Source organism: Clarias gariepinus, chromosome 21 (assembly GCF_024256425.1).
Source record: "Clarias gariepinus isolate MV-2021 ecotype Netherlands chromosome 21, CGAR_prim_01v2, whole genome shotgun sequence".
NCBI classification, from domain to species: Eukaryota; Metazoa; Chordata; class Actinopteri; order Siluriformes; family Clariidae; genus Clarias; species Clarias gariepinus.
Genome location: NC_071120.1, coordinates 13,475,228 through 13,487,449, shown reverse-complemented (window position 1 = coordinate 13,487,449; position 12,222 = coordinate 13,475,228). Strand labels below are relative to the sequence as shown.

Below are 12,222 nucleotides of genomic sequence, written 5' to 3'. Positions count from 1 at the left end.
AAATCACAAGAAAAAAAATAGTGTCTGTCTGCTCACTTGTTGCTTTTATATATATTTTTTTGTGCTTAGTGGGAGAACGTTTAGTACAAATACTGAAGAAAAAAATACATGTTTAAAAGTACATCTGTCAGTAAGTCTCAGAAATATCACAGACATGAAGGTGTAACATACATTAGTAAACGCATTCAACAATATTTAAGACAGTATTTCAAAACCGTGTCTAAAACAAGGACTGTAAAAGGATCCAGTAACACTGCTACATAACCGCGCATATGCGGGAGCCGCTTTCACGCTGCTGGAGTGTGTGTCTGTCCCGCACCACCACGGCCTGGTTGCCGTACTGACTGTACCAGGCGCTGCGGCTGCGCTTCAGGTAGTTGGTCGGTGTTTTCTCAAGCTCCATCTGCTGCTGCTGCCAAATAAGCAGCGACGTGTCTCTGTACCGGAGCCGAGCGAACCCCTCCGACATGGCCTTCTCCGCCAGAGGAAACCTTTCCGCCATGGTACACAGTGTTGCTCAGGGCGAGGTGACTGCAGGACATGTCCAAGCACTCCTCACACCATCGCGTTACAAACACCGCCAGAGTAAACGAAACAACTAGCAGTCCATGAACGCGCACTGCGTTTTGGCATGTGAAGTAAACGTCGTAGCTACATGCTACCATTAGCTTGTTCCCTTCAACTCGATGAACTCAGTCCCAAATGAAATTTTCTGTCCAAAATAAGCTTCGCTTCATGGTTCACGTGGAAAATATTTTAGCGTGTCGGTTTTATTTACTGTGCCCGTGTATTAAATCCCCGTGTAAAAGTGAAATCCTGTCAGCAGTGATAGGCCACCATAGTAACGCCTGTCGCTGCCAGTGGCAACAGAGTCCCTCTCACATCTGGGTCCGTCTGAAACCTCAAGTCCGATATATAGTTCCGAGACATTGTAGAGTACGCGACGCGTAAGATTAGAGTGAGTTCATCTCTACCGAGAGTGTTTAATACGGACAGTTTATACAGATGATTTAATAACGCAGTTAAGTTGTTTAGTATGTCACTTATTTCAGAAACAAAATGCACCTAAACTTCCATAAATTACAATTCAGTACCTTCATGAAGTATTCATCTTTACCATCTTGATTGTTAGTTCCCACATGCATGAAAGAACCTCAGAGGAAATATAAAAGCTGATCGCTAAATAAGAGCTATTAAGAAATTGTGACACTAGTAATTTGATTAATCATTTTGATAACCGATAGATGAATTGCTGCCCTACTAGCCACCATTCAAGAACATTGCTACCTGACTAGCCCTATAATAATGTAAAATAATATTCACTACCCATTATGTTTTTATTTTATTTTTTATCTGCTTATCTCTTCGAGGTCTTTTGCTGGCATCAGCAGGAGGTGGCTTGCCCTTCCGCACTTTAAAAATCGTCATATAATCATATTGTCAAACTTTAACTGATCACCTGGCTGACACAATACAGACATTGTGATTGGTGACATCAGACAGCTGAGTTACTGTTAATGCTGGATAAACAGTGATAAGAATATACTACAGTTCGATCTTACAGAACAAGATCATGAATAACCTGAAAGACCGGTCCAGGAATAATTTAAACTAAATTTAAAGGTGCATTTAGGCTTGTGAGGGGTGGGTACGTGCCATTTTTAGAAATTTAGGAGGTGCGTAAATGCTGTTTATGTGCACTTAATCCTGGAAATTTAAAGCGTAAATGCTGTTTATGTGCACTTAATCCTGGTTTAGCAGATAAATATTGCATTTATTCAAAATAATTTACTTTTTCATATGTTCTACATTCTCACAGAATGGTGCGTGGCAGGATTCAAACACGCATGCGCAGATGACGTACACCCAATAGGCCAAGTAAACAGAGACAAATATTTACATACCTACACTTGCAGGTTATTAAAACCCTTACCCAGCTTGTCTAGTCTTATACAAATTTCAGATTGACCTCAATTGCTTTAGTTTACTCCAAATACCTTCTCTGTGTCAAGGTTTAAGCAATCATCAAGATTATTAACAGGTTATTAGGATGCATGTAAACACGGATAAAGACTACTTTACCTGAAGTGCAATTATGAATACTGTAGAGTTGGTTGGTAAACTATATCAAAAGATTCTAAATAAAAATATGTAAAAGTTTTGTTTACTGCACTTGTAGTGGCTGTTTAATTAATTGGGATTAGATGGCACTGTTTTTTTTCCACTGTAATTTATTAAAAACTGAAAGCATGAGTAAAATTAACACATATAACCCTCCATGCCTATTTCTCATGTCCCAGTATATTTAAAACAACAAACAAACTGCTCTAAAACAGTGCGTTAAATACACAGACACTTGTGGGAATTCAATCAAATGCCAAATTTTATTTAAACTTCAGAGTAACCATAAAATTATGTAAATGCACACAAGAGGAGACAGTTAAATGTTTGCAGACTGTCCAAATTAAAGGTAAACTAAAATCAGTATTATGTAAGCAAAGCTGCTTTTATTTAATTGTATTGTCAAATAATTGACATTTGGTCCACCACTGAAATAAGTGTTACAGATTTAAAGGGAATTAATGAGGCAGCAGCATGTGAAAACTGACCTTACGGCCAGAATAGTGAGAGAAATTCTGCATGCAAAGTGGTGGATTTCGAGGATTTTTTGTTCATTTCTTCTTAGGCCCTGCATCGAGGGGCTGTCCAATTTCTCTTCCACGCAGTTTAAGTCCTGCAGATAACCAGAATACAGTGAAAAAGTGGGACACATACATCAGCCTTCTTAAAACAAAATATTAAAGAATACAATGTGCGAAATCTCACCAATAGCTCTCTCAATCTTTCCCATTACTTGATTATTGGGGATGGCCTTTCCTGATTCGTAGTCTGCAATTACTTGTGGCTTCTCATTAATTTTCTGAAGAAAACACAATATTCATGAAATCCATATCATGATTTATTATACGTCAAATATAACTGTTCACAAAAATGAATGGGAACACTTAATCATCACAGTATAACACCATGTCAAATGAACTTTAGGGATATCAATCTGTCCATTTAGGAGCCACAAGTCACTGTCAATCAGATTGTCAAGTGACACAGAAAATGAGAGTGACAGCAGGTACAATGAAGAGGCAAAGCAAAACAACACTCCTAAGAGACAGGTTTTGCATGGGATGGCCACTGACAAATGCTCTCTCCTTCTTGGCTGTTTTCTGTAAAACATTTGGGGCCAGGGGTAGCTCAGTGGTTAAGGCATTGGACTACTGTGCGGAAGATCCCAGGTTCAAACCCCACAACCACCAAGTTGCCACTGTTGGGCCCTTGAGCAAGGCCCTTAACCCTCAACTGCTCAGATGTGTAATGAAAAAAAAAAAAAAAAAATCTAAATAAATTAAAAAAAAAATCTAAATAAGAGCGTCAGCCAAATGCCTAAATGTAAATTTGTGTTTGCCAGCTTCCTTGTCACTACTGTTAGCATGTACCTGCAGCCCAATCAGGTTACACAGTTACTCCAAGATGGCACATCAATGTGTACAGTTGCTAGAAGGTTTGCTGTTTCCCAGCAGTCTCAAGAGAATAGAGGAGATACCAGGAGACCTCCTGTTACAAAATGCACAACAATGGAGCACTGCAAGTGCCCTTCAAAATGACCTCCAGCAGAATACTGGTGTGCATTTTTCTGACAAAGATCTGACATCCATTAACAGGACCTGTGCCCACAGCACAGTACTATGCAGCTCGATTGGTGATGGAGATGCCATGGTCAACGTTATGCTGCCTGTAACATCATCGTGTTGACCGGTTTGGTGGATTAGTGATGGCCTGGGGAGGCATATTCTTGGACATGCCTGTAATTTAATTTTTTTACTTTGAATTTCAGTATGATTCTAAATACAGCCCTCCCTGGGTTGATAATATTGTTCTGAATAAATTACATAATGTTCACCAGGCAAGATTTTCAACTTGAATAATTCACTCTTTAAGAGCCAATGTGTGATTTAAGTGTTCTCTTGAATTTGTATAACCTCATGGCATACACACACAAAAAAAACTAAGTTAAAATTGGTTTATGACTTAAAAGATGTGTGTTTTTTTACATCTCCACTTACTGTGGCTAAGTCCTTCTGGGTTAAGCCTTTGTTTTGCCGCCCCTGCTGTATGACTTTGCCCACCTCCAGAGGTACTCTATCATGATGGAGCTCCTCTGTCTCTCTGTCCAGTTTGGCAGTGTTCTTGGTTATAACATGTTGTTTATTCTGACCCGCAGCCCCTGCAAGGAATACACCCAACACCCAATAGTAACACCCAATAAAGCAAAGATCCTGAAGTTAAACCTATGCCATAAATGAAATCAAAATGCTGAGTAGAGGTGAAGTTATGAGCAAATTAGAAACTGCAAGTTATGACGGCATACTGTGCATGCATCAAACTGTGGGCGCGTTTTAAATCGACCGCTGGACGGACTTTATTGAAGCTTTTGAAGTACTAATATAACTGCCTGAAGTTTAACCAGCCCCATAAGTGAAATAAGAATGTTGAATAAAAGCTACTTATTAGCAGAGGTGGGTAGTAACGAGTTACATTTACTCCGTTACATTTACTTGAGTAACTTTTTTTGGGGGAAAAAATTGAGTAGTTTCACTCCAACATACTTTTTACTTGAGTAGATTTGTGAAGAAGAAACGCTACTCTTACTCCGCTACATTCGGCTACACTTGACTGGTTACTTTTCTAACCATTTATTCTACACATGTAGCAGGTAGATCTACCGCATGACTGTTTCACCAATCAGACGCAGCAACAATAATCACATGACTCCGTTTGACCAATCAGCCGCAATAACAATACCCACAGGTAGACAGGCGGTATAGTGGGAAAAAATATTCAATCGGCATCCCTGGCATCATATACAAAGCATGTTTCGCTTGCAAAAGAATCGCTTTATACTGCGTCTTCTCTATTTGGCAAAACAGACATAATAAAAACACAACTTCTAACCGGAAGAAACATGTCGCGGTAAGTTTAGCTGTTTCATTGAATGCTGCAATATTGGCATATTATAATTATACTTAAACATACATATAATTAATGTGTATATATACATAGTGTTATATTATATGTATAGATATAACACTATACTAATATACTACATATACATAATTATAATTTCTAAAAAAAAAAATAATAGTAATCGAGCATTGCGATGAATTTACTTGCGTAGTCTATTCACCGAATACTTTTTTACTTCTACTTAAGTAATATTATATAGAGAGCTACTCTTACTTTTTGACTACTCTACCCACCACTGCTTATTAGCTATTTGATCAATGTAAAAAAAGAAGAAAAAAAAACTGCACTAATATATATTTAGTTAATTTCTTGCCACTAAGATAACAGTGCTGAAGATAAGGGATTTAAACGCGCTAGAGTCGTTTTATGACAACCATCTGTGATTCGCTCCCCGATTACCAAACAGGGAGTGTGTATGGCTGACGACGAAAGTACAACTTAGCGTAAACAAGGTGTAAAATACTTAACCTTACAACATTTGATTTCTTTATATTAATAAGTTTTACAAAGTCCGTTCTGAAAGACATGCACGTTTGCTTGTTTTTAGTTTTAACCTTTTAACTCTTTCTAAAAACTCTTTCGCGTCCTTCAGCTAGTACAATTTATTCATTGTATAATAGTACATCCGGTGACTTGTAACGACTTTGTGGGCACGCAGAGGCTACTTTCCCCTGAAAAAAAAGGCAGCAGCACTGGACTTGAAGAACAGAGAGCCGAGCTGATTTAAAGTCTTACACTTTTTTGAGGTCTCCACCTCCTCTCCTCGTCTCTGAGCTGCAGTTACCGCCTGTAAACACATATATCATCAGAATATTGAACACAAGGAGTCGCGCATTGCTAAATGTCCGCTAAACAATTCCCCCTGACATGTGTATAATACTATAAAATAGCAGTCTGTTCAGGTAAATTATCCGACACAATAACCGTGCTAGCCGTGATATTAACGTTAGCATATGAGAACCTGTTTCGATTTGGCCTGCGCCGCGGATCCTTTCTTCCTCAGCACGGTCACTGTGTCCCAGTCACTCTCGGCCATGTTCTCTAGAAGATTCTTTGGTTTTAATAAGAGATTACGCGACTAATCTAGATGTAATAAAACGCCCAACTTCTGCTAACTGCTATCTCAGAGTAGGTGCTGACTTTCTTTGGTCTATTTCGCTTCACGTTGCAACCCGGAAGTGCGAACAAACTTACGTCATTGCGTGAACGTGCTCTAGCGTCAGCTGATCAGTCTGTATTTGTCGTGTCCCAAATCCCACAGTATGGGGTGCAGCGCACTTTTTTATTTTTTGGGAGTCACGTAATGCTTTCTAAATATCATTAAAATATGCATAAAACAACAACTTCTTCAGGGGTCTGTGTAGTGTAGTACTGTATATGGCCAATATGAAGCTAATTGTGTTGCAACCAAACGTTAACCTTTGTGTGAATTATGTTTCATGTGGAAGCTTTTGTCGTTAGCCAGTCCGGGTCAGATTCCCGTCCAACTCTGTCTGCATGAGGTTTGCATGTTCGCCCCATGCTTGGTGGGTTTCCTCCAGGTACTACGGTTTCCTCCAACAGTCCAGAGACATGCGGGTTAGGCTAATTGGCATTGCCCATAGTGTGTAAATGAGTGTGTGTGTGTGTGTGTGTGTGTGTGCACGCCTGGCATTAGATTGGCACCACATCCAGGGTGTAGTCCAGTACACAGGATAAAGTGGTGTAGATGATAAATGAATGAATGAATGTTTCATGTGGTCAGGTCTTTTCTTTCAAAGTTTGAACAGGAATTCCAGCTAGATAATACAACAAAAGCCGTGCTTAAGCTAACACTGCTTCTGTCCAAAATGGTCTCCTACAGAGCTACAGTAAAGCTCATTACCCAGCAAACACTGGTCTGACAGCAACGTTGTGTCCCTTGCCAAAAGCAGTCGCGTTAGGACGGCATTAATTGGTAATAATATAAAAAACCGAACATTTCCTAAAAATGCATTCAGATACATGTGTGCATGTCTACGGTTGTCTGGGGTTGCTGGGGTCCAAACATTTGGGCGATTGATGACCGTTAATGACAGTTGTTTTAAATCATTTCAACAGTCAACAAACGTCCAAATGTTTGCTGAGTGTGGATGTCCATCTCCTAGAATTCATAATTTGGACCCCATTATATTCTAACATATTGTAGGATTAAAAAAAATACATCTTCATTACTACAAAGCATAACTTAATTAAAAAGCTGCTGATTAGGCCAATTGGCATTCCCAAATTGCCTGTAGTGTGCAAGTATGTGCTTAATGGTAAAGAGAAATGGGATTAAATACAATGGTAAATTACAATTGGCCTTCTCAGTTCCTAACTGGACTACAGAGATTCTTAGATGTATGTATGTATGTATGTAGGCATGTATGTATGTATGGATGGATGAATGGAATAATAAAAATTCAGGGAGTTCCTATTACACTACCACTAACTAGTGATTCTGTTTATTGTCGCTGACAGTTCTTTGAATACTGCTCAATGATATTCTCCATCCAATAGTGTACTGGCTAAAAAAACATGGAGTGAGGACTTGTATTTATAGCCTGCTGAGTCAGAGTTCAGCCCCACTAGTGTTACCTGATAACGGTTATGGAGAGGAAACAGAGTGACAAGGGCAGCTGTGAAATCTTCAGCACTGCTACAAAAATAAGTGACTGTTGTGTGAACACAAGAGACAATTTTTCACCCTTTTAAAATGCACATGACATGGTTTTGTATTGTCTGACTTAAAATAGAACAGAACTAGGTCTAGTAATAATATAAAAAAAAGTTACACTTTGGCATCATTGAAAATGACACTGTCTTTTTAATTTAATAAAATAAAATAAATACATTTCTGCATTATTAATTTCTGGGTGGTGGTGCCCCTATTTTGGTCCATAGAAAAGGACAACAACTGATAACATGCAGATTGTTGCATCTCAAACTTTATTCAAAAAGAGACTTAATGTATAATTATTTTTAATGGAACAATGCATTGTGTTTTCACAATAAAAAACTTTTCTGAATTTATGATTTTTTTACCAAATGGTCTTGCATACGGTTAATAAGTAAATAATATAAAGGTAATCTCTCTCTCTCGCTCTCTCTCTCTCTCTCTCTCTCTCTCATCACAAACACAATACACTCACACAGTAACCTGTAACCACTCCCACCTGTCAAATGTTCATAATAACTCATGAGTCTTGCAGGTATATTAAACAACTGCAGTACTGTATATACATTTGTATATACACACACAACATACTTTCTTTTATATATACTTTCTTTTCTGACAGCAAGTTTTGTTCCAATGATATCCAATTCTAAATAAAAAAAAATTATAATAATGACAAAGTATATTGCTGTTGCAAAAATCCCTGAGCAAACATTCTCTCACTCAGAACAGCAACAACACAAAAAATGCAAAGCAAATCATCACGTCCATTGCACATAGATGTTTTTTTGCGATATAACCATGCAAAATGGTAAGATTAATTGCATGGACCTCGCTACGTTTACATCATATGTTGAGCCTGTGTGCTCCCTTACTGCCTCCCCTAGACCAGGCCTAAATAGCTTTGCAGAAAATGTTTAATTAATGTTTTAAAATTACTCCAGATTCTCTCCAAATATGCACAGATGCATTATTATCACTATAACTCTGCAGTATGGGCACTGAGCCAACAGATTTTAGCCTGATTAAAAGGTTGCAGGTAATCACAAACTGATCAATACAGGGGGCTCCAGTTAAGTGTCCCAATAGAGATTAAAACCTGACATGTGCTGGAAGACAACCACACCATTTCCACTAGACTGTAATGGAGAAATCCGAAAGCAAAACCACATCCTACATCTGTAAGGTGGTGGCGACCCAGCAGTACACGTGACATACCCACCAGCACGGCCCACAGAACAAGCAAAATGCGCAAAGGGACTGCAAGAACCAAGTGTGCTAACAAGAACTTAGACACCATAACTGCCCGGCTTGCGTGGGCTGCTGGGAAGGAGTAGGTGTCCATAGCCAGGTAGTCAAGGAAACTGGGTGTCATCTCCCAGGGCCCTTTGCGCTTCACCAACTTCTGCATTGCTGCTACAGTCATCACATCCAGTAAGAGAGCTAGAAGTGAAAAAAAGAGGTTTGGTGAACATTCATTATCACATGTACAGACAGCACTAATGGTAGGCTAAATTTAACACAGAATGTGAAATTATTGCTGTTGTAAATCCAGTTGGGGAAAGTGTCAAGTTTTACAAGAAATTATATTAAATAGAAAATGATGTTTTCTATTGCTTTTAATATGTGAGAAAAATCAGCAAAATAAACAGACAGGAGGGTTACTTGACGCTCTCCTGCACTGTCCCTTCTATATTCCCATATCTAATGACCTACAAAGCTAACAGCATCCTCAAAACCTCCTCTATTATGTATGTCTTGATGTTGTTGATTTTGTGACTGATCTGATTATATTACACAAATTAATCGGCAACAAAGTCAAAAGGCCTACTTCATCTGATGCAGAAGATTACTGTAGATGAGTGAATAAATTACCCTATTTATTACTTAGCTGCTTTAGTTCTGCGTAAAATAGATGTTCATTAATAGTCTATGATTCAGTCCCTTTTAGTGAAAGCTGAGTTTAGCGGATATAGAATGTAACAGATTGCTTGATTATCGGTGGCTTAGTGGTTAGCACTGTTGCCCTGCAACTCCAGAGTCCGGGTTCGGTCCCAGGCCCAGTCTGTATTAGCATGTTCTCCCTGTACTTGGTGGGATTTCTCCGGTTTCCTCCCACAATACAAAGACATACAGATCAGATTAATTGGTGTTCCCAAATTGCCCTGCGATGGATTGGCACCCTGTCCAGGAAGTCAGTCTCCTGGGATAGGTTCAAAGCCCCCACAACCCTGTATGTAGGTTAAAGGGGTATAGATGATGAGTGAGTGAGTGAATATTTGCTTATAACCTTAGGAATGCATGTAAAATGATTACATCCAATTTACGAAATCAATCAAAAGACGCAAATGTGTGCAGTTTTTTGCATGTTAATTGTGCTCGCGAATCGACTCGGCTCACCCGAAAGAGTCGATCGTAAAGAATCGATTCACTCCTTAACGATTCAAAAGCAGTGTGCAGCAGTTATTAGACGGTCATCTTAAGTGCATATGGTTACCACAAATATAGATAATGGTTCGAGGATGTCGAAATGAATTACTGTTGACAGAAAAATATTTACAGCGTGCATTTGTCTCCGGTCACCAGCACTGCAGCTGTTCATTCTACACACTGAGGTCTAAAACGCCGGACTGTTAAACTCACCGAGCAGCAAATTGACTAAAACCTCCTGGCCAGCTAATGTGTTGCTCCTGGTGAGACACACCAGCGTGCCGATGATCCACGGGATGCCGTGGCCGGTGAGGGCGAGCAGTTTGACCATGGCGCGCGCGCTGCCCCATGACGATGTCGCGTGCGCGCACACGCCGAGTCGCTTGGACATGCAGATATCTATAGCCAGCAGAGAGTTCATCGCGATGCCCTTAAACGACGGGTTGAGCTGCATGCAGTCCTCCTCCGGGAGCTCTTTCCTGTCCTTGCTGGCGTCTCCCGGCTCCTGCTGCGCGCTGTCTCCGCTGCTCGCGTGCGCATGCTGCGGCTGTTTGTACGACGGCCTCCGCGCGCGAGCCTCGGTGTTACTGCTGCTTCTGAGCGGCTGCTGGAGAGACATGAACTCTGCTCTGTTCAGCACGTTGTTCCGGTCCCTCGTCCTAGATCTAGTTTGGCTCGTAGGCATTGTGATCTCCTATAGGCCGGGGTTTTGCGTCAACACCTTTGTTCTTTCTGTCTGGTTATTGTGTGCAGAGTGGCCAGGTAACCGGTCCACCATGTCCATGCTCAGATCGTGTGTTGCCCTGTTGTAACTCTTGCGAGATCTATTCCAGTCTATTCCTATAAATAGACACGCCAACTGACTGGCTTCATGAAATGCACCCACATACTGTGCTCTCAGCCAGCGAAGTGTGTTCCGCAACTAGGAACATGCACACCACATAGCTCTTCAGTCTGGAACAATCCACTACTAAGAAATATATAGACTTTTTTTTTGTTACTATATTTTTAATACTGATTTATCAAGTACATTTATGTCTAACGTCATTTCAATACAATCAGATTGTTTAAAGTTAGTTTAGGTAGTGCTGGCCAAAACTTGTGTTTATTTATTCAAGCCTTTGTAGTGAAAACGTGCTCAACAAATCACATCATTTAATGGATGTGATGTCATTTTGGGGGCGGGGCAAGATGCTAAAAAGTAGGCTACCACAGAGGAGTTGCTATTGTTAATTTTTTAAATTTTTTGCATTTTATTTATTTATATTTTTATTCATTTATTAGCGCTTAAAACGTAACGAAATGAACAAAAGTTGAAAGACTCACTTTTAAAGGGTTAGAAAATAAATTAATATATGGATAGATTTTTTTATTTTATTTTATAAATAAATAAATAAAATAGGGAGTGGGGGTCCAATTATTATTCAGAGTATCAATATCAAATATCATATTTAAAAAAAATATTTATCAATGTATATTGAAAAATAAAGAAAGAAAAGACAAATCAGCAAATGGCAGAAATACCATTAAGTACAAAAACAATACACATGGTACAAACAAAAGAACAACAACAAGAGGAGCAATAAAATCTATCACTACTACAATTCTTTCTGCAGTGTTCTATGTTATACTTCCAAAATAACTCCATACAGAATACCAGATGCCCCATAATTTTTTGCTGATATCTCAAAGTTTAATTTAAATGCATTTTAAAGGGATCAGGTTTGCATACTCTTACTTGCAAGCATTTCTTTTTTTTCTTCAGATTTTATGTATAGCTGCGTTAAAATGCTATTAAGACAATATTATTGTTTGTATTATTCCTCCCATTATTTAATAATAATAATAATAATAATAATAATAATAATAATAATAATAATCAGCATTATCATCCCAAGAAATATAATATTAAGTTGCCATACTTTACCGTCTTTAAAACTACATTACCCACGATGCAGGGGGCCTAGAGATGGGACGTCTGATCCGCTTGAGAGAGAGAGAGAGAGAGAGAGAGTGACAGCTGAAGTGTTGCGTTA

The 12,222-nt window shown here is 39.1% G+C and overlaps 3 protein-coding genes across 3 annotated transcripts; all 3 read right to left on the bottom strand.

Moving 5' to 3' along the window:
* Nucleotides 1-59: 59 nt before the first annotated feature.
* On the bottom strand, nucleotides 60-1,605 carry LOC128509582 (putative uncharacterized protein BRD3OS). Its single transcript, XM_053481362.1, has one exon. It carries the CDS (start codon nucleotides 500-502, stop codon nucleotides 257-259), a length of 246 nt encoding a protein of 81 aa, XP_053337337.1. The 5' UTR covers nucleotides 503-1,605; the 3' UTR covers nucleotides 60-256.
* Nucleotides 1,606-2,365: 760 nt separating this feature from the next.
* Nucleotides 2,366-6,265, bottom strand: edf1 (endothelial differentiation-related factor 1). Its single transcript, XM_053481625.1, has 5 exons — nucleotides 6,041-6,265; nucleotides 5,815-5,866; nucleotides 4,119-4,279; nucleotides 2,827-2,920; nucleotides 2,366-2,734 (listed from the first exon to the last, which is right to left on the bottom strand). The coding sequence occupies exons 1-5, from the start codon at nucleotides 6,113-6,115 to the stop codon at nucleotides 2,673-2,675; spliced, it is 444 nt and encodes a 147-aa protein (XP_053337600.1). The 5' UTR covers nucleotides 6,116-6,265; the 3' UTR covers nucleotides 2,366-2,672.
* A 1,646-nt stretch (nucleotides 6,266-7,911) lies between these two features.
* Nucleotides 7,912-11,155, bottom strand: plpp7a (phospholipid phosphatase 7a (inactive)). The gene is made up of 2 exons (XM_053481255.1): nucleotides 10,400-11,155; nucleotides 7,912-9,199 (listed from the first exon to the last, which is right to left on the bottom strand). The coding sequence occupies exons 1-2, from the start codon at nucleotides 10,869-10,871 to the stop codon at nucleotides 8,811-8,813; spliced, it is 861 nt and encodes a 286-aa protein (XP_053337230.1). The 5' UTR covers nucleotides 10,872-11,155; the 3' UTR covers nucleotides 7,912-8,810.
* Between the last annotated feature and the right edge of the window lie 1,067 nt (nucleotides 11,156-12,222).